The 18896-nt window shown below is 49.2% G+C and overlaps 1 protein-coding gene across 4 annotated transcripts in view; it reads left to right on the top strand.

Moving 5' to 3' along the window:
• JADE2 (jade family PHD finger 2) overlaps positions 1-17738 on the top strand; it is a 72287-nt gene extending 54549 nt beyond the window's left edge. For 3 of the 4 annotated variants that reach the window (XM_053990975.1, XM_053990976.1, XM_053990973.1), the window contains 4 exons: positions 2137-2598; positions 6975-7092; positions 10821-10949; positions 13199-17738. In XM_053990975.1, the coding sequence (XP_053846950.1) occupies positions 2137-2598; positions 6975-7092; positions 10821-10949; positions 13199-14055 (1566 nt within the window). In that variant the 3' untranslated portion in view covers positions 14056-17738. The remainder of the gene's footprint in view (positions 1-2136; positions 2599-6974; positions 7093-10820; positions 10950-13198) is intronic. The other variant, XM_053990974.1, reaches the window with a different exon arrangement.
• The last annotated feature ends 1158 nt before the right edge of the window (positions 17739-18896 follow it).

Consider the following 18896-nt stretch of genomic DNA (forward strand, 5'->3'; position numbering starts at 1 on the left):
GCCCTGTCAGCTGAACTGCCAATTATTTTCTGTTTGCATTTTGGGCACAGTTTCTGACAAGTGCTGCTTGCCATCTGTTGGAGTAGAGAGATCCAGGATGAGTGTCACTGGATTTGCTTTATTCCTAAGGTGGAGTGATGGTCATTCCTGTTAGCAGGACACTGTCCTGGCAGAAGACATGGGCGTGTTGTTAATGCTGTTTTTAGCACTGATGGCAGAAACAGAAGGGAAGGGACAGCACTGTGTGTGCTTTCAAAGCCAGCGTGTGATATACTGACTGCCCTGAGTAAATCTGGAAGCTGCAAGTCAGGCTGGGCTCCCTCTGTCCCTCCTTCATTGCCAAAAATAAATACTTGGGAATGGAGCTGGTGCTTCAGCTGCGTGTGTGGCTGTGACAGGGCTTGTCCCAGGGGCAGGCCAGGGTGGCAGGGCAGGCACCCTCTGCCCGCTGCGGTGGTGAGTGCCCTGGGCTGGCACAGGGAGCATCAGTGGCTCCCTCACAATGCCAGGCTCCAAGCGAGTGCCAGCAGCATAGCAGAAGGAGTTGACTTTTGCAAGTTACCAGATATTTCTGTGAACAATTTCAGACTGAAATTAGGACCAAATGGCCATTTTTAAACTGGATGAAGGTGGTGTCAGAGTTCATAATCAGCTTGCTTGTGGTCCCTGCAGAACTTAGTGCCCAGCATTGCTGCCCAGAGCCATGCTGGTACAGTCAGAGCTGCATCCAGCTCTTCCCACTGCACTCTGAGGCTTTGGAGCAGGGCCTGGAGAGCTCTGGAAGTGAAGGATTTGGACAATGCTTGCCTGTGCTTTTCTTGGTCCTGGCAGCTTCTTGAGTACCAGCAGACTCATAAAAAAATTCAAAGGAAAATACCTAAAAGCAGCAGCGTCAAAAGTTTGCCCCTGGGTGCCTGAGCAGGATTCAGGGCTGATGGATGGGATGATGATAAAAAGCTGTAAAACTTCTGTTCCTCAGCTACTACCAGAATATATTTTTCTTATTGATAATTAAGGTGCAGCAGAGCCCCAGTTAAACTAAATGGTTTGTCATCAACATTCAGGAAATTCCACATGCCTCCACCTGGTCCTTCAGGCCACAAGTGCATCTTCATCCCCCACAAGAACAATTCTTGTATTAATGCCAAAGTAGTGCCTACAGTAATAGCCCACTTAAAAGGTCTCATTATTGCAGTTTAACTGGTCATTAGCAGCTGGAATAGACTGATTTCTTATGGATTATGGTTGAAATAATTACCTGACACTCTGAGCCATTAAAAACAGTTAATGAGTGGAGGGGGAGAAGGTGCTGACATGGATACAGGCACAGGTGGCTGTTGGGAGTTCCTCTGTAGGACACCAGGCTGAGATTTGTTTCCTGTGGGATCCAATGTAATTTAAGCCTGAGGTAAGTTTGGAACATCATTAAAAAAATTGTTCTGATGCATGTTTGACAACATTGTAGCCAATGTAAAAGTTCTGTAGTATTCATTTTGTGATGTTTTGCTCCAGCTGTATTTTTTTTCTTTTTTAAATGGAGCAAGTTAGAGGCTGTGTAATTTCCTGAGGAGGAAGGCATTTAGGAGTATTTCCTGCTTCTTAGATCCCATGTTCACTCCTAAATCTTGCCATGTTCTGTATGCTTCCAGTAAAAATGGCATATTGGCTTTAGATGTGATAACAGAGGGAGAGTAGCTTGAGGGTGAAATAGAGGTGAGCATCTCTCCATCAGGAGAAATCCACTGACAGTCTTAAGCATCCCATTGGCACGTGCTGTTCTTTGGCTTTGGACGTGTCTTGTTGGAAGAACCATTGGAAGCTTCTGGTTATGGTAGGTGAGAGATGAGCAGGGCCCATTACAGAGGTGGATTAAAGAAGGTTAGGTGGGAAAATGCCACCTATTGAACTCTGGGGTTCTTCTGCTTGTGTTTGTGGTGTTGGGCCCTTGGGTCTCTGCGACTGGGGCAATATAGGTGTTCCTCCATCAGGGATTCCTGCTGCGGAGCATCCATCACTTCATGGCAGGTGTCACCCTGAAGGTCTCCCTGGGTTGGTGGCATGCCCACGTTGCCTGTTGTGTTGTGAGTGTCCCCTCAGCGATGGTGCCTGGCCCTGAGCCCTGTCCTTCTCCCGCAGTGCTCCATGCCCGCCTGTGTCACCGCGTTCCACGTCACCTGCGCCTTCGACCACAACCTCGACATGCGGACTATCCTTGCAGACAACGATGAAGTGAAGTTCAAGTCCTTCTGCCTTGAGCACAGCACCGGGGCCACCAAGTTGCCCGAGGAGGCACGGACAGAGCCTGACCAAGCCCAGCTGGACTTGGAGAAGGTCACGCTGCGGAAGCAGAAGCTCCAGCAGCTGGAGGAGGACTTCTATGAGCTCGTGAAGCCTTCAGAGGTGGCAGAGAACCTTGACTTAAGTGAATCACTGGTGGACTTTGTCTACCAGTACTGGAAGCTGAAGAGGAAAGCAAACTCCAACAAACCGCTGCTGACACCAAAAACGGATGAAGTGGACAACTTGGCTCAGCAAGAGCAGGATGTTCTCTACCGACGCTTAAAGCTCTTCATGCACCTCAGGCAAGACCTGGAGAGGGTGAGTACAGCTTCTCCTTCAGTGGTGTACCCATCAGGGCTGCTGGCACCCACAGACAGCACAAGCCCTGTTCTCCCTGACTCAGTTTGACTCCCCTTACAGTTTTGTTCTTTCATCTTCATTCAGAAACTTAGCAGTGCTCGGTGTGTGTACATCATCACTGCCAGAACATTGACATTGAGGGAATAAGTTAGTGTTGGGCTCATCCAGTGTTCAAAAGAACAAATGTGTGCAGGAAGAGCCAAGGCAGGGCTGGGTGGATGGAAGGCAGATGATGCTTCAGGCTATGTCCACTATACCTAAATAGTTTCACAAAACTATCCTGCGTTGCCCCTCAGATGCTTTGCAGCAGCAAGGCTTGGGAACACATCGTTATTTACTTAGATTAAACATCAAAGATGAGTGAAAGGCAGAGTGAGAGCAGGGCCAGTGGGACTGGGCATCCCCTGCCCTGCTGCAGCCAAAAGTGGGTCAGCTCCTCAGGGAACTGCTGGCAGAGGCAGAGCCAGGCCAGAGGATGCAGATGGAGGATGCAGGCACCTGCAGCTCCCAGTGGTGCAGGGCATCCATGAATCCTCCCAGCCAGAGCAGAGGATGCAGCCTCCACAGCAGCTTTTTGGGTGAGAAGGGAGCATTGGTGGAGCACCAGTGCCCAAGTGGTGCCAGAGCTCCCTGGGCTGGGCTGCTGCCACACCGTGCAGCTGCCTGTGGATGTGGCTGTCATGGCTGCAGAGAGGGCTGGAGCAGGGATGGGGCAGAGGCTGGAGAGGAGCAGCAGCCATGAAGGTGAGAAGCATCAAGAGGAAGAAGCACAGGGGAAGAAGAAGCACACACAGAACCTGGGGTGAGATGGCAGAGAGGGGACAGGTGCAGTAGTGCTGCTGCTGGGGAGGCACAGGGGCGTAGCACACGGCAGCAGTGGCACAGGGACAGGCAGGGCAGGGATGCTGAGCTTGGCACGCACAGCCCAAGCTCCTTCTCCTCCTTTGCTTAATACCCAAGCCCTGCCTGGTCCCCTCTCTCCTGTTCCTGCCAGGGGGGTGAATCCATTGCCCTTGCCCAGGTCTCTGTTAGACCACCCACCCACGCCTTAGGGAGTCTCTAGGAGCAAGGAAGAAGGAAAGCAGGAAAATAGCATTGTTCTGACCTGGTGGATACAATGCTGTGGTTTCCTGAGCAGGGGCTGAGGGTGCTGTAGGTGACATGCAGTTCCCTGGGAGGTGAAGGTGGTGGGGATGCTGCCCCTGCATGTCCCTGAACCCTGAACCCTCTCTTCAAGCTGCTGTGGGTCTGTAGCATAACTGAACCTATGGGGAGAAGGGCAGTGTGGGTGGGCACTGTGTTCATGTCCAGGTGGGGGTTCAGCTTTGGACCAGCCTGCCCTGGTCCCCTGCTGCACCCACCTCCCCTGTGGATCCTGGAGCCTGAGAGCCTCCTTCTGTGTAGAAATAGCTGTATTTGAACCTACTGGTCTATTTTCTGTCCTTCTGTGGGCTTTCATCCCTGTGGTCATCATTGCCATCCCTCTGCCAGTCTGTCCCCGCTTTGTTCCTGCCTTTACTTACCACATTTCCATCTCTGTGTTGTGCTGGGCTGGTGCCACCATTAGTGGGTCTCCAGCAACAGGCTGCATCTGCCTGATCCGAGGGTGACAAGTTCAACTCACTTTTTCCCCTCATCTGCTCTATACTGTAAATCTAAACCAGCCTCCTGCTGCTTCCTTTTGTTCCAGCTTGGCTTTTCCAGCTGCACTGAACCACTGTGCATCCCTGGGTACCACGCTTTGCTCACGGCAGCTTCTCTTTGATTTCTTTGTGTCAAAACTCTGTGTTTTACCAGATTTCTCATTTTCCAGAATTGCCTCCAGGCTTTGTGGGGTGTGCCCATCAGCATTCAGCCTCTGCTTAGCAACTCCCTGCCAGGTTTCACTGCCTGGCCCTGGAAGAGCTGTTTGTTTGTTCTGCTTCCAAGAGTGGAACAATAAACACCAGCCAGATCAAAGTCCAGTGCTCAGATGGGTGATAGGGGTTTAAATCCAATTGTGAGCAGAGCATCCCAGGTATCTGATCCTGCATCTGGCAGGTCATGGCCACCCTGTTTCACTTGCAAATAGTGAGGAATCACATCAAATTGGGATCAGAGGAGCAGCCTCAAAAGCTCTGAAGGCGTTCAGAGGGTGTCCATAGGACGTCATGTTGGATTTTAGCAATTTCAGCAATTAATCTGGCAGAAGTGATTCTGAGGCTGATAATGGTATAGGGGTCCAGGAGTTTGAGAGGCAGAAACAGAGAGCAGATGACATGGGGACAGCCAGAATGATGGTGGTTCTCTCTGTAATTTCTTAATCCCTGACTTTTCTGTACTTCACAGTGTCAGCAAATTAAAGCTATTACCTGGGAATCCTAATACAGTCCCTCCATTTTATTTTTGGACATTTTTAACCCTCTTTGCCTTTTTTAAAAAAACTTTTTCCAAGGACTGTGTGTTTAAATTAGCTTTAACAAAAAGCTGTGGTTTCCAGGCTTTCACACCAGCATCTAAACTTGGCTTGGGGAAGCAGCTCTGGATGGTGTTGAGCTGTGTAAGTGTGGGTAAATACCAGCAATCTCTAAGCAAAGCTAAAGTAATGTTTTCTTCCAGGAATATCAAATCATAGAGAAGAGATATGGCCAAACTCTTGAAGAGTCAGGTTGCCAGAAGCAGTTGTTTTCTTCATAAAGAAATAGTTTGATGTTTTCTTCAATCCAGAAAGAAAAAGAGAGAACATAGTAAAATACACTATATAACTCCCTGCCCTGTATTTACAGCTAGGGGATTCAACAACAACAACAAAAGAGTAGCTTTTTCTCCTTTTTTTCTAAACATTCCCAAATTGTCCTTAGTGAGGTAGTACTAGTCTTGACTGCAGTTGTCCTGCTGCCCTCACAGCCTTTGGTGGCAGATATGAGGTAAGCGTGAGATGATGTCCTGGCTTGCTGTGTTGTTGTGAGAGGCACAGAGGCTCCTGGCCACGTTGGGACAGTCCCCCAAGCCTGGAAATATTCTCTGCACAGAAGGGTGTGAGCATGAGGAGGGGAGGAATCGGAGACATCAGGGTCACATGTGAGTGTGGACATACCCATGTGCATGTTCCCCTATTCAGGCCACCTCCTCCTTACCTTGTTACAGTCAGCTTTGCTCTTTCAGAGCATCAAAAAGCTGAGTAAATGCTGTCAAATCCTGTTAGCTGCCATTAGCATTTTATGCTCTGCAGCTGAAAGCCTCTGCTTGCTCCAAAAGCCTTGATGTCCATTGTGGCAGCAGTGCCAGAGCCTGGCTCTCCAGCCACCTTACGTGGGGCTGGCAAAAGCATGGCACTGAAACTCATCAAGTGCCAGGTGCCAGGAGCTATCAGCAATAGCTCTGTCATCTTGTGCTACTGGGGGTGTTTATCAGCAGCAAGGTTTAGCTGCTGCTGCACTGGCTCACGTGAGCAGTTACATTTTGTGCTTTGCTGTTTGTGTTCAGAGCTTCAGGTAATCATAGAATGGGTTGGGTTAGAAGGGTCTTTAAGAGATCATCTTCTTCCAACCCCACTGCCATGGTTAATGAAAGTTCTTGAACTGGGACACAATGCACCAGTGATTTGCAGGTAGCTGTGGAGCAAGTGTAAATAACCATATGGAGGGGCCAGATTTGAGGTAGGGAGCTGCTCCAGCTGCTGACCTGGGTCAACACCACCAGTGTATTTTGCTGTATTTTCTATGCTTTTTCCTGGTATCTGCTTTAGGGCAGTTCTGTGAGGCTCTGACATCCCCATCCCAGCTCAGTCCCTTCCCTGCACTGGCTGTGGGAAGAGGGTTTATCCCTCTCTGCAAAAGTGCAATTTGTGTATGAGAACTGGTGCATTGACTCAGGGCACCAAGCTGCTTCATTGAATTTGGCATTTTTTTGTGCAGGTGGCCATGTCAGGTGTGAACAGAACATGTGCATGATGCAGCTGCTGGGCCAAGGACTCAGCACAGTGCTCAGATGGTTGGTGCTGGCCCTTTGCATGACTGTGGTATAATGCTCCTTCTACAGCATCTTCCTTTCCCAGCCTTCCTGCCCTCCGTGGGGTCCTGGCTGTTGGAGCCAGGATGGAGGTGTTTGGGCTTGGAATTACTCACTGCTTGGTTTTTCCCATTGGTACCACACAGTTTGGATCAAAAGCCCTCACTGCTAGCCCTGGCTCACCCAAAGGGCCATGGTAGGAGTGCAGCACAGATGATGGTGAGGTGAAAAGGATGGAATCCCAGGGAGTGGGGATTTCCCTAGGCAGCAGGAGCAGCAGCACAGCTTGAGGGGACCTGCTTTGACCCTGCCTAAAACAGACGCCGTTTCTTGTGTTTCTGTAGGTTAGAAATCTCTGTTACATGGTGACAAGACGGGAGAAAATGAAACACACCATTTGTAAACTGCAGGAGCAGATCTTCCATCTCCAGATGAAGCTTATTGAAAAAGATCTTTACCCAGGTCAGTACCACAAAACTCATTCTCACAGATGCTTCCCACTGAAGCCAAATTGCGTGCCCCAGCTCCCCTCACCAGGGAAGCCAGAGCTGTCCCCTCCCCTGATATGTTATTTTGGCATGGTTCATATATTGACTCAGAAACATTCAATAAAACCAGACTCTGGGTGACTGGAGTGCTGGAGCTTTTTGTTTTCACAGATCCCTCTTGAGCCTCCCCTTCCCAGAAATCAGTCAGAAGGACCAAGCATTTGCTTAGGTGGGGATGCTAAGACAGTATTTGGTGACTTTTGTGAGCTGGGACTGCTTGGGAGGAGATGGCACATTCTGGGCATGGGGCTGCTCTGCAGCTGGCTCCCTGGCACAGGGTGGAAGCCCTGCTTCAGGCTCTTTGCAGATGCCTTTGAGCATTCTGTCAAGAATCAAGGGTTAAGCTGCTGGTGGGGAGTCTGTTGCTCCAGGAGACCAGCTCCTTTAGCTCCGGTCAGCTGCAGCTCCCTGCTTCACATACCCCTTAGTGGAGATCATGCTGCTGACTGCAAAGCCTCTGCCAACTTCTACTAAGGAGCTGAAATAAAGCTGGTTTCCTTTTGTCCTACTTTTTTTTCCTTTTGCACAAGCAGTGCCGGAGCCCACAGCTCCTGCTCCCTCCTCCTTCTCCTCCTTTGCCTTGTGGCAGGGCAGGCCAGACCCCATGGCTGCAGAACAGTTTTTCCAGCAGCAGCATCTGGTGCTTTGGCAGCTGCTTCCGACGGTTGTTGTGTTTGTGGCTTTGGAGTTGTATTTGAAGCCATCACATGGTTGGGGTTTCTTCAGGAACTGTCTGGGCTGAGCTTTCCTTGACAAAAGTCTCCTTTGACTGAAGTTTTGGAGGCAGAGGAATGTGAATGCTGAGATGTCTGTGACTCAGGCCCATGCAAATTCCTCTTGATATCCAAGGCCAGGCAGCGATGGGGCACAGGAGGGCTGGGGCCCCAGGGTGTGCTCTGGGGTGATGTGGTTCCTGTAAATCCCAGTCCTGTAAGTCCCAGTCCCAGTCATACTCTCTGTTGCTCCACATGTCCTTACTGGACCAGAGGTACAGCTCAGCAGTCTGAGCACACACAAATTGTGTTTCCACCGACTGGGACCCCACGTTGCACACCCATTCCCTGGCACCCAGGGTGTTATGTGCACGTTATTCCTGAGCTGGACCCCCACCTCACCGCCCTAGCCAGCAGCACCACCTGCCATGTGCTGTCACTGCCAGCTTCTGTGGGTTTTGAGGCATCACAGGGGACTTTAGGATGCTGGGCAAACTCCTCCCAGGGAGAGCTGGAGTAGGTGAGCTGGGAGCCTCACCAGTGGGGTGCAGATGCCAGCCAGTGATGGGGAGCTGATGTTGAGGCTCTGCTGGTGGTGTTCTGGGGTTGTCTGCCCTGCCCAGTGTCGGTGCTGTGCGATTGCCCTTCCCAAAAATGTCACGGGTGTACTTGAGAAAAGCATGGCTGCTGTGCCCATGATATTTGTTCTGCCTAAAGGTGAGTGATCAAAGACAAACCCACAGAGGGAGGGTGGCTTGGTGGGGATTGGTGTGCAAGGATCACTTCAGACCTTGCAATGCAGATGCCCTTCTCTCCTGCCCTGCCTGGCTGGCATTTGCACTTCTCCACTCTGAACCGACCGAGCTGAGCTGCTTGTCTCCCCCAGGAGAGGGGAACTTACTGGTTGAGCCTGAGCAGGGACTGACTGCTTCCTCTGGGACCCAGCTCCCATGAGTCCCTGCTGCCAGGGAAACAGCCCAGCTCCAGGAATTTAGTCCTGGGGTCTCCAGGTGGTTTGGGCATCTGGGTCCTTCCCATGCCAGGGGGACATTAGGGCCCCGAGTGCCTTTCAGCATCAGTCTGTAGAGTGTCCTGAGCTCAGACGGGGTTCCCTTGCCAAGACCACACCAGGAGCTGCAGATACTGAGCATCCAGTGGAACCAAAGCTTTGGATAACTCTCTGCTGCCTTTTCCAGCATTACAAAGCACTTACTGGTTTGGAAAGTGGGGCTGGTTCCATTAGCATCCTCCCCCACAGCTCCTGACCAGGGTGCTCTCCATACCTGGGGTTCCTAGGAGAAAGGAAGAAGTCTCCATTATTTCACCAGGATGAGGGCAGTTTTTAGCTGCTGTTACAGTAGCCATCGACTGAGATCTGTTGGGGTTGTTCCAAAGATGGTTTTGGCACAAAGGTTTTTTTGGACTGGCTCCCACACAAAACTCAGAACAGGAGGGGTTTATTTTTCCCGCTGTCAAATGATCATTTAAGCAGGAGATTCTTAATAAAATCAGTGAGAACTTCCCATGTAAAGTGAACTGTCCTCTCTTCCCTGTATTTTTCTTGCACTGAGTGGAAAGTAAACACTGTCTGGCTTTGAAACACGGCTACTATTTTGACAGGTTCCTCTTCAAAAAGTGCTGCTCGGGTTTCTCTTTAGCCCCGTTGTGCTGTCTAAACAAAGTTAGATTTTGATTTTGTAAGCAAAGTGAAAAATGTGTCTGCCTTCCTCCCATTACTTGGCAGGAACGTAGCAAATACCGAATTTGCTTTTGCATTTCTTTCTTTCTGTAAGTCCTTTGGTCAGGAGGGGTTCCTGGCTGGCAACTCCAGGACTGTAAATCCTCTGTTAATTCAGACTCAGGCAGGTGCAATGCAGAGTCTCTCCCCTGCTCACCCAGTACATTTCCACTGCTGCTGCAGGGGGAGAGCCGAGGTTATTCCCTCTGACCCATCCACCCCATGGCCTCTCTGCTGAGGATTTGCTGCTGGCTGACACAATAAACTGATTTCTTCCTTAAGATCATTGTTTGGCATGTGGGCCAGACTCTGAAAAACTGCCTGTCTTGCCTCCATTTCCATGAGCCATCCACATTTTGGTTTAAGGGCAATATCCTTCCCTCACTGAAAATTAATAGAAGTTTTAGCATGGACTTCTGGAGAAGAATGGCCTAACAGAGTAAGTAAAAACGGCTGAAAGTATTTTACTTGGCAATACAACTTGTACTTTTATAGGGTATTTGTCCTGTTTACCCAAGAGGAATACATCCAGTAGAAGTTCAAAGCCATTTAGGAAATGCTAATTTTTAGCTGAATGTCTTTACAGCTAAGAGTTAGATCCCTGCCTTTCCATTGGCATTCCTGGTCATCTTTCCTACTTCATGTACCTGTATCACTTTGGGGTTTTTTCACTCCTGCATAGTTTTGTCAAAAGGTCAAATCAAGGTTGGCTTTAAAACTGCTGGTACCATTGTTCTGCCAGTCTGGCTGTGCAGCTGAATCCCTTCTGGAGATGCTCTTGTTGGTGATGGGTGACACAGCACCAGGTTTATAGGTCACCATGGCTCCTGCAAGGTGTCTGAGCAGGATCTGGGGTTACTCCCTAGTGGGTCCTCACCCCAAAGTCCAGGTCTGTGCCTGTAGAATCTCCAGCAAGCCACCTGCTTCAGTGGGGCTGCTCCTGTGGCCACTCCTCTCCAAGGCTAAAATCTCCTTTTTTTATAACCTGCAGGATTAAGATTTTCTTAACGTGTAGAGACTTAGCCTACAGCTGGCCAAAGAGTGGCCCTTGTTCTCCCTTTGGCTTGGAGTTGTTTGCAGGTCTGCTCCACATCTCCACTGCAGGGGTGTGCCCCAGGGGAACTTGCTCACCGCAGCATCCCTGATGCCTCGTCTCACACGGCGTTTTCCTTTTTTTCTAAAAAATGCCAGAACAAACTGGGAAGAAGACAAAGGGTAAGAAAAGTGACCCAAGAAGGAAAGGAAGAGATGGTAGAAAAAATAGTCCTGAGAAGACAGAGAAAAGGAAATCGGTCAACGAAACTGTTTTGGGACAACTGGGTAAGTCTGATTTTATGGCGCAGAGTTGACCCGTGATGCTGGAGGCTCCCTGTTTTGGGGAGCAGGGTTAGGAGTCCCAGCCCCTGATCCCTCCTGCACGTAACATGGTGGAATTACACTTTCCATCTCTCCTTTGTGGGAATCAGCCTGAGTTATCCAGGTCCTGCCAGAGAGACTGGGTCAGAAACATGCTCACTGGCAGGGCAGGGGATTTAAAATTCCCCTCTGTAGCTCCAGGATTGGGAGAATGTGTTACAAAACCTGTGGTGTGCTGCTGGAGCGGGATTTCACTTTCAGGTGATAAAATCAGACTTACCCACCCCATGGCAGGGCTGCTCCCCTGTGCCTTCTGTGCTGTGCAGTGATGGTGAGTACAGCACGTGGGCTGTGAGGTTTCATGACCATCCATGGCACATATGGCCATGCTGGTTGTGCCAGTGGTGCAGGAACATCCAAGAGTCAGGCACAGAGCACATCCATCTCTTGAATTTGCTCAGGGGGTGAGGAGTCTGGCCCTACAGATGCTTCAGCCACCTCCAGCAAGTCCCCGTCGCCTACAGCAGCAGGCAGGACTGGGGGAAGAAAAAGAAACAGAACAAAAAGGTTGTTTTGGACAAGGTCCTTGACAACTGCATATGGTTTTTACATGGAATTGGGTTGTTGCTTGACTTCCTCTGGTGCTGCCACCTCCACCAGCAGAGGCAGAAGGTGATGAGTTCATGTGTGCCTAACTGCCAGGGCACAGGGGAGCACTGGTCCTGTGAGGCTCTCAGGCAGTCTGGAGATGCTGTAAAACCCTCCAGGGGGTACAGAGCATTTCTGTGGGAGGTCTGGTGGTCTGGACCACCCTGCCTTGTTCTGCTTTGCACATTGCTCACCTGACTATACTGCTTTCTGGTCATCTCAGAGCTGGTGGATCTTTGGAAATGGGGCTTTTGCACTCATTCTGTCTCTGCTCTGTTCTTGGCTAAAGAAGTTTTAGATTTACTGGGGCAAATTCCAGCAAACAATGGAGGCTGGAGAATCTCAGAGGAAAGCTGCATGGCTACGAGCTTGGGAAACCAGGCAACTTGACCCAAAGCTTCACCAAGGTCTTGTTACCTTCTGCATTTTGTGAAGGATTTGAAGCATCCCTTGGGACTGCTGTCATCACAGCAGGGCTGGGGAAGGTGAGCTGGGCAATGCCCTTGCCCACACAACTTGGGCTTTTTGGTATTTGGGCATCACGCAATGCCCAAAGTTCATCCTTGCTCCTGCTTCACCTTCTCTGCCTTGGGCTGGTGTCAGGGTGGGGTGCTGTCTTCTCCAAAAAGGCTGTGGTGAGTTGCAGGAGGTGCAGGGTCACAGCCTGTGTTGCTGCTCACAGGTGAGAGTGATGTAAGGCTAACACTGCTACCAGCAAACATCGCGGGCATGAGTCACCCTGCCCGGGCCACTGCTCTTTCCCTCTCTGTTGCTAGACTGACTGTTTCAAAGGAAAGCTCTTCCTGAAATCCAGAATTAGACCTCATTTTTCCTCCATCCATAAAACCAACTCAAATGTTGAACCCATGGGTTTCTGTTTCAGAGATTAAAACTGCCTGTGCCTGTGTAGGTGTGCACCTTCCCATTGCTAATTGGACCCAATTAGCCCAGCCCACAGTGCTCACTCTTGCTCCCAGTGATCGTTATAAGGAAGTTTTTCAGCTTTTTCCATTCCAGCCTTCATCTCTGCTCCTCTTCTTCAGTTTCCATGCCTTCTGAGATGTTCTCAGACCTGCAGAAGTAGCAGTGGAGTGGTCCCATCACCACACTGGCTGCCTGGCTCTGGTGGTGGCCTTGCAGCAGCTGCTGCCTGGAGAGCCTGTCATCCCCTGTCTGGGCACAAGTCTTGCTCTGTCACCATATTTTTTAACTTACACTTGAATTATTTGTGTTCTGCCTTTGCATGAGAGTGTTTCCACCTTAGCTGGGATGTGTCACTGCTTGTCATCTTCGCTGAAGGAAGAAGCTTGGTTTGGATTCAGAGAGGTTTATGGAGAGTTGGATGTGAAGGACTGCTCGGGTTGTTGTGCTGTGACCTCAGTGAACCCCAAGTTCAGCACTAGTGCTGGAGTAAACCCTGCTCTCTGTCTGGTGTGGTGTGTTATAGCTGATCTTTTGAGTGTTTCTCCAGTGCCAGGGAGTTTTGGTGGAGTGGGTGATGGTGATAGAGGGCAACATAGCTGTTCTTGGTTTCTGAGGCAGTCTTCCACTCTTGTTTTTCCCAGGGTTGTCAACCTCCTTCCCCATTGATGGGACCTTCTTCAACAGCTGGTTGGCGCAGTCAGTGCAGATCACTGCGGAGAACATGGCGATGAGCGAGTGGTCACTCAACAACGCCCACCATGAGGACAGCACCCCTGGCCTCTCCGAGGAGCTCCTCCAGGATGAGGAGACCTTGCTGAGCTTCATGATGGACCATTCCCTCAGGTCCCCATTCAGGCAGAGTGAGACCACAAAGAAAGTGAAAAGCAGAACGAGAACGAACACTAAGAAAAAGCTGCCGAGGAGCAGCCCCTCTGCAGTGGGTGGGGGCCACCCGGAGGGCTCAGAGCCCTGGACTAACAATGCCAGCAACTTGTCGGATGATCCCGCCAAGCCCTTCGCTCTGGATTCCAGACCGAGCAAGTCGGAAAAAGGGGCAGCAAAGCTTCCCACCGACCGCAAAGGGACAGGTGAGGCCAAAAAGGTGGCCAGGAAGGGCTCTCTCCAGAAAGCCAGCGAGCCTCATCCCCCTGCTGGGACACGGGGCTGCGTCAACAAGGAGGAGGAGGAGGAGACGCCGCGCTGCGCTCAGACAGAGCCCAGCCCCGTGGCCGAAGTGCCTGACTCCATAGGTAGCCCCAAAACCATCGTGCGGTTCAAATTACCAAAGGAGAGCCGGGGGCCGCGGCGCTCGCAGCCCCCCAAGGCTGACGGCGCTGGCGGAGCTCCCTTGCGTCGCTTCGACGCCGACACGGACGGATACTTCTCCGACGCCGAGATGAGCGACTCGGACGGGGAGTCCCGCGGCAGCCGGGCACCGCGGGGCCAGCTGGACACGGCCGGCGAGGACATCGTCAGGATGAGCATCCTGGCATCCTAACTCCTCCGACCGCGCCGGCTCGATGAGGCCTCAACCCAGTTCCAACTGCCATGTCCAATTTCTGCCTGGTATCACAGCGAGGGGGGTTTTTAATATGTGTATATAGTTGGAAATTCGGCACTGTTGTCTTTCTCTTCTCGATACGCCTGAGATACAGCTTCAGCTTCACCGACATCGACAACTGTGACAGCAGTGGTCCCTCCCCAGCTCCCTGCCAGACCCCACTTCCTGGGAATGTGAGCTGGCACCCACCAGGACCGGTGTCGAGGGTGCTGAGAGGGTGGAGGGTGCCGGTACCCGTGCTTTCTGCAGGGATGACAGTTCAATTAATGGGCATTATTTAATGAGGGGCAGATTTCTGCCTGGGACGGTTGCCCTCAGAGCAGGGAGCGAGTAGAGGGTCCGGCAGTGGCCAGCTGTGGGAGGGGAAATTCCCACCTGTGTGTGTGGAGATAAGGAGGTGAAATAAGCGATTCTAAAATAAATAATGACTAAAGCACAAAAAGCTTGTTGGAGGAAAACGCTTGGGGTGGAAGAGAGCAATGTTACATTTCTATTTTTAGGGAAAAAACCTCTTGGTCATTATTTTTCCCCTCACCTTTCCATCTGGTTGGGATCCGTCCAGGGGCCAGGACGCAAAAGTCCTCTCCGTCCATGCCCTCACTGAGGTTCTTAGAAACACTGAAGTGGTTTACTCAGGTGAATAGATCAGCAAGTGGAAAATGGAAATGTGGGGCAGGATGGAGGAGGAGGAAAGCGTCCTTTAAAACCACCATGGGGAGTCAGGGTTGGTGTAACATGGGAGCTTGAGCAATTTTTTTGCCCATGCTTCCCTCCAGTGCTGCTGTGGTCTCACCATGCCAGGGCAGCACATTTGAAATCCCCCTTACAAACCAAAACTATGGCCCCAAGGCCAAATGTGCCATCACTGAGGGGAAATGGCAATCCTTGCCACCACTATTATGTTTTCCTTCTAAATGCTACAATGGAAATGGTGAATTTATTCCTCTCCATCCTTTGTTTTGGTTTGTTTTTTTGTTTTTTTTTTTACCTTAAATCCTGGTTACAAGCTGTTGACTCGTTGTGGAGGGGTGATTCACAGAAGCTGACATTATAAATATTACAATAATTTAATGCATAAAATGTCCCCAATAAGCCTTAAATGTTGTTTAAAAGCCCATGTTACCTATAAGTCAGGCGAATTTCCATGTTTGCACTTAATTGCACCATTACTTCGGTTTTGGCTTCAAAGGTCACAGTTAAGTCATGCTACGTGTTTTATTGGAGTGACCCCAGTGTGAGCTCAGGGAACAAAAAAAAAAGGAATTCACTGAAACTTTTGTTGTTGTTGTTTTTTAAAAATAAAAAAATGTTTTAAAAAAAAACTAAAAAAAAAAAAAAACAAAACCAACCCAAACCTGGGACACTTCTGCAACCGGTTAAACCCATCACTAAACAAAAAAACCTTGCAATTGTTAAACCAGTCAGTCAAAGAATTTTGTGGATGCCAAAGAAATATTTTGACAGTCAAGCAGCACAGCCAGAAACCGGAAACTTGTCATTATGAAAAAAAATTGGAAGTTATTTAGCAACCAAGGACTAAAGACACACTCATACCACACTGCTGCGGCGTTAGGTTCCAAGCTTGCTCCGAGGGATGCTGCTGCTCCGAGACCGCATCCTGCCATTTCGGTTTCCGATGCTTTTTGCTCATTTCACTGTGAGCTTTCTTTTTGAAACTCTGAGACTATTTCGATTGATGTTTTAGAGTAGATCATCATCTTTATCAGCCTTCCAAAGTCCTTATTATTGATAAAATTGCAGCAAAGATCAGCGATGACAGCCCAGCTGATCCCAGACACGGCGACCGGTGGGGGCTTCGGGTGGGATGCCCAGCCCTGCCTAAGCCCAACACTCACCTGGCTGAGACTGACCGTGCCTGGGAAGGAATCTTCCTCAGATGGGAAAAATGTGACACAAGTTATTAGTGTTAAAAAAAAAGAAAACAAAAAACAGCAAAATACCAACAAAACAGGAACTACCTTTGTTATAAATTAGCATAATCCATTGAGGTTGGAAATGAAAATCTGCTCATTAATTAAGGCTCAGTATGTTCAGATAATGTTAAATACAGTAAATAGGACTTAGTTTATCTTATCAGGCTTGCTAGCTTTAGCTCCAGTATCCTAGTATACGAGTCATAACAATAATCAATATGCTGCCTTTTAATGAATCTTGCTTCCGTGTGCTTCACTCAATTATGGTTAAAAAAAAAAGCAATCCACAAATTTCACTGTACACAGTTCCATTCATCAGCTTCTGCACTACTTGTCTTCTCAGTACAGGAAAGCAAAAACGGGGAAACTTTAAAGAACAACCAACTTGGCACCTCCAACACTGGGCAATAGCACAGTTTGAAACACTCCCAAAACACCAGGCATCGTGTTTTGCCATCAAGAGATGGGGGAAAAGCTAAGCGAGCTGGTGGGGCGCAGGGAGAAGAATGGGATGGCAGGAATAGAGAGGAGGAAAAGGGCTCTGGTGAGCTTTGGGGCTGAGCAAGGGCTGGACCATGGCAGGATGGCTGCAGCCACCCCAGAGCATCCCCTGCCTGGAGCATCCTCGGAGCAGGGGAGTCTGGTGTTCTGGAGAGAAAATGCACAAGGGAAATATTTTTGATGTTAATGTAAATGTATTTTGAAATTAATAGAAAGAGAAGAAAAAAAGGTTTATTTTAGTACAGAAATGTTATCTTTTAAGATATATAAACTGCAGGAATTGACATTTGCACTGTAAGAGCACCTGTTTCCTTGGAGAAGCAGCCGCTGTTGAGATGAGGATGCAGAAAGCATCATTCCCTGATGGAGCACAGCCCCACACCAGCCCCAGTCCTGATGATTGAGGGAGTTTCCCCAGGACAGCTCCCATTCCACACTCCTGTTTTCCCCAGACCCATCTTTTGATTTTTTTCTTTTTTTTTTTTTTCTTTTTTTTTTTTTTCCACTTGCACCTATTTTATGGGGTTGGGATGCCTGCTGTCCCAGGGAGCTCACCCCAAGGTTGGATGCAGAATGGAGCCAGGATGGATACAGGCTGCAGGAAGATGCTGCTACAGGGCAGGGCATGAGGTTTGGTTGTTCTTTAAGGAAATCCCCTGCAGTTTGCACCATTCCACATTCAAAACAACCCACTTCACATCAGTTACAGGAAACGATATGAATGTCACAGGAGGAGAAACCCTTCTGTTTTCTTTGTTTCAAAGAACGTGATGTGCCATTTGTTAATACAAAAGAGAAATATTGAAAATATATTGAAAAGAGCAATTTTAAATTATTTTTGGCTTATGTTGCAATATTTATTTTCTTGTATTAGAAATTCCTTTGTAGAGAAAAAATGTATTTTTCATTAATGCAAAAACCTATTTCTCCTTTTTGTACATTTTCCATGTTAGTTAATCCTTAAAGCAATATAATGTTATCAAACTCGTTCTGTGTGAGACTGTATTATGCATGCTATTTGTGTTGCCTTGGAATAGCTCTGTCTGCCATTATTTTCATCCTGTTTAGATACAGTGTATGCTTTAATACACATTGGGACCATGGCCCATTGCTTATGAAAAGAAACCCCTTTGCATTCCTCAATGTGTTGGCTAATGCAGTCAATAAAGCAGTGTTTTCTGTGTACCTCGTGTCGGTCTAGTGAGCATGGTCACACAGAGCAAACTCATCCCAGGGATGCAGCTCTGTGGGGATGCAGGGCTGGTCCAGCCCGGATGATGCAGCCACTCTGCCTGTGAGTAGCACATTTTTGAACTTTCATTGCATTTCCATTGCCAAATCTTAGCCAGCTCTTGGGAAACACAGCTGGAGACATTTGTAACAGCTGGAAGGGCAAGCCCAAGCAAGAGGATGTTCACAAAGTTCCCCATGCCTGAAAGTTTCTGTAATTCAAGGTAGCCACCTTTCTGGTGGAGATTTAAGTCTTGTTTTGCAGACTTGGAGCAAAGCCCACAGAGGAAGTCCTGCTGTGAGACAGGATGCTCAGAGGAACAGCTTCTTGCGCCAGGAGCTGGTTTAACAGGCAGGGAAACAAACTGCTAGATCTGCTATTCATGGGAGCAAAAGCAAGCTGTGAAATCCAAAATACTCCAGTGATGTGTTCCTGTTTGTAAGACACTCTTTGTACCCTGCTGATACCAACCAGCAGCCTGTCTAGTGAGTGGCATCCCTGCCCATGGAAGGAGATGGGAACTAAGTGGTCTCTGAGGTCCCTTCCAGCCCAAACCATTCTGTGACTCTGCTGGTATGGGCTGTGGTTGGCAGCCTGACCCTCCACCTGTGGAGTGTGGTGGGAGCACAGGGGTCATCACACAGCTTTAAAAACTTGAATGGGAACCACATCTTGTACATGCTTGGCTGGTTTGGAGGCCACAAGCAAGGGTGCTGCCTTGCTTCAGCAAATATTTGAGTCATTAAGGAATGGCTCTTCTCTTCCACATTTTTTGGCCTCTACCGGCACATTTTTCTCTGTAAAATTGCCCAAGTGCCCAAGCTGCTGAAGGAAAATGAGCTATTTAGTAGACATACTTCGTTCAATTTGTTGGTGAAGTGATTATTGGGCAGGTCATGGTGCACAGTGAAGACAGTGCAAAACCATTCATCTGAGATGGGTCTTGTGCGGGGTGGAGCAGCTACCATGGCCGTAGCTCTTCAATGAAAAGGGAAAGGATTGGTTTATTGTAAACTAAGGATTTTGTTACTGGGCTGTGTTCTTGCTCTCAGCTCTCCAGGCACCACAGTGAGGAACTCAAAGTCCAGTCTAGTCCCCAAAGGCCCTCAGGG

The sequence above is a fragment of the Vidua macroura genome, chromosome 15 (genome assembly GCF_024509145.1).
Source record: "Vidua macroura isolate BioBank_ID:100142 chromosome 15, ASM2450914v1, whole genome shotgun sequence".
Classification (NCBI taxonomy): Eukaryota; Metazoa; Chordata; class Aves; order Passeriformes; family Viduidae; genus Vidua; species Vidua macroura.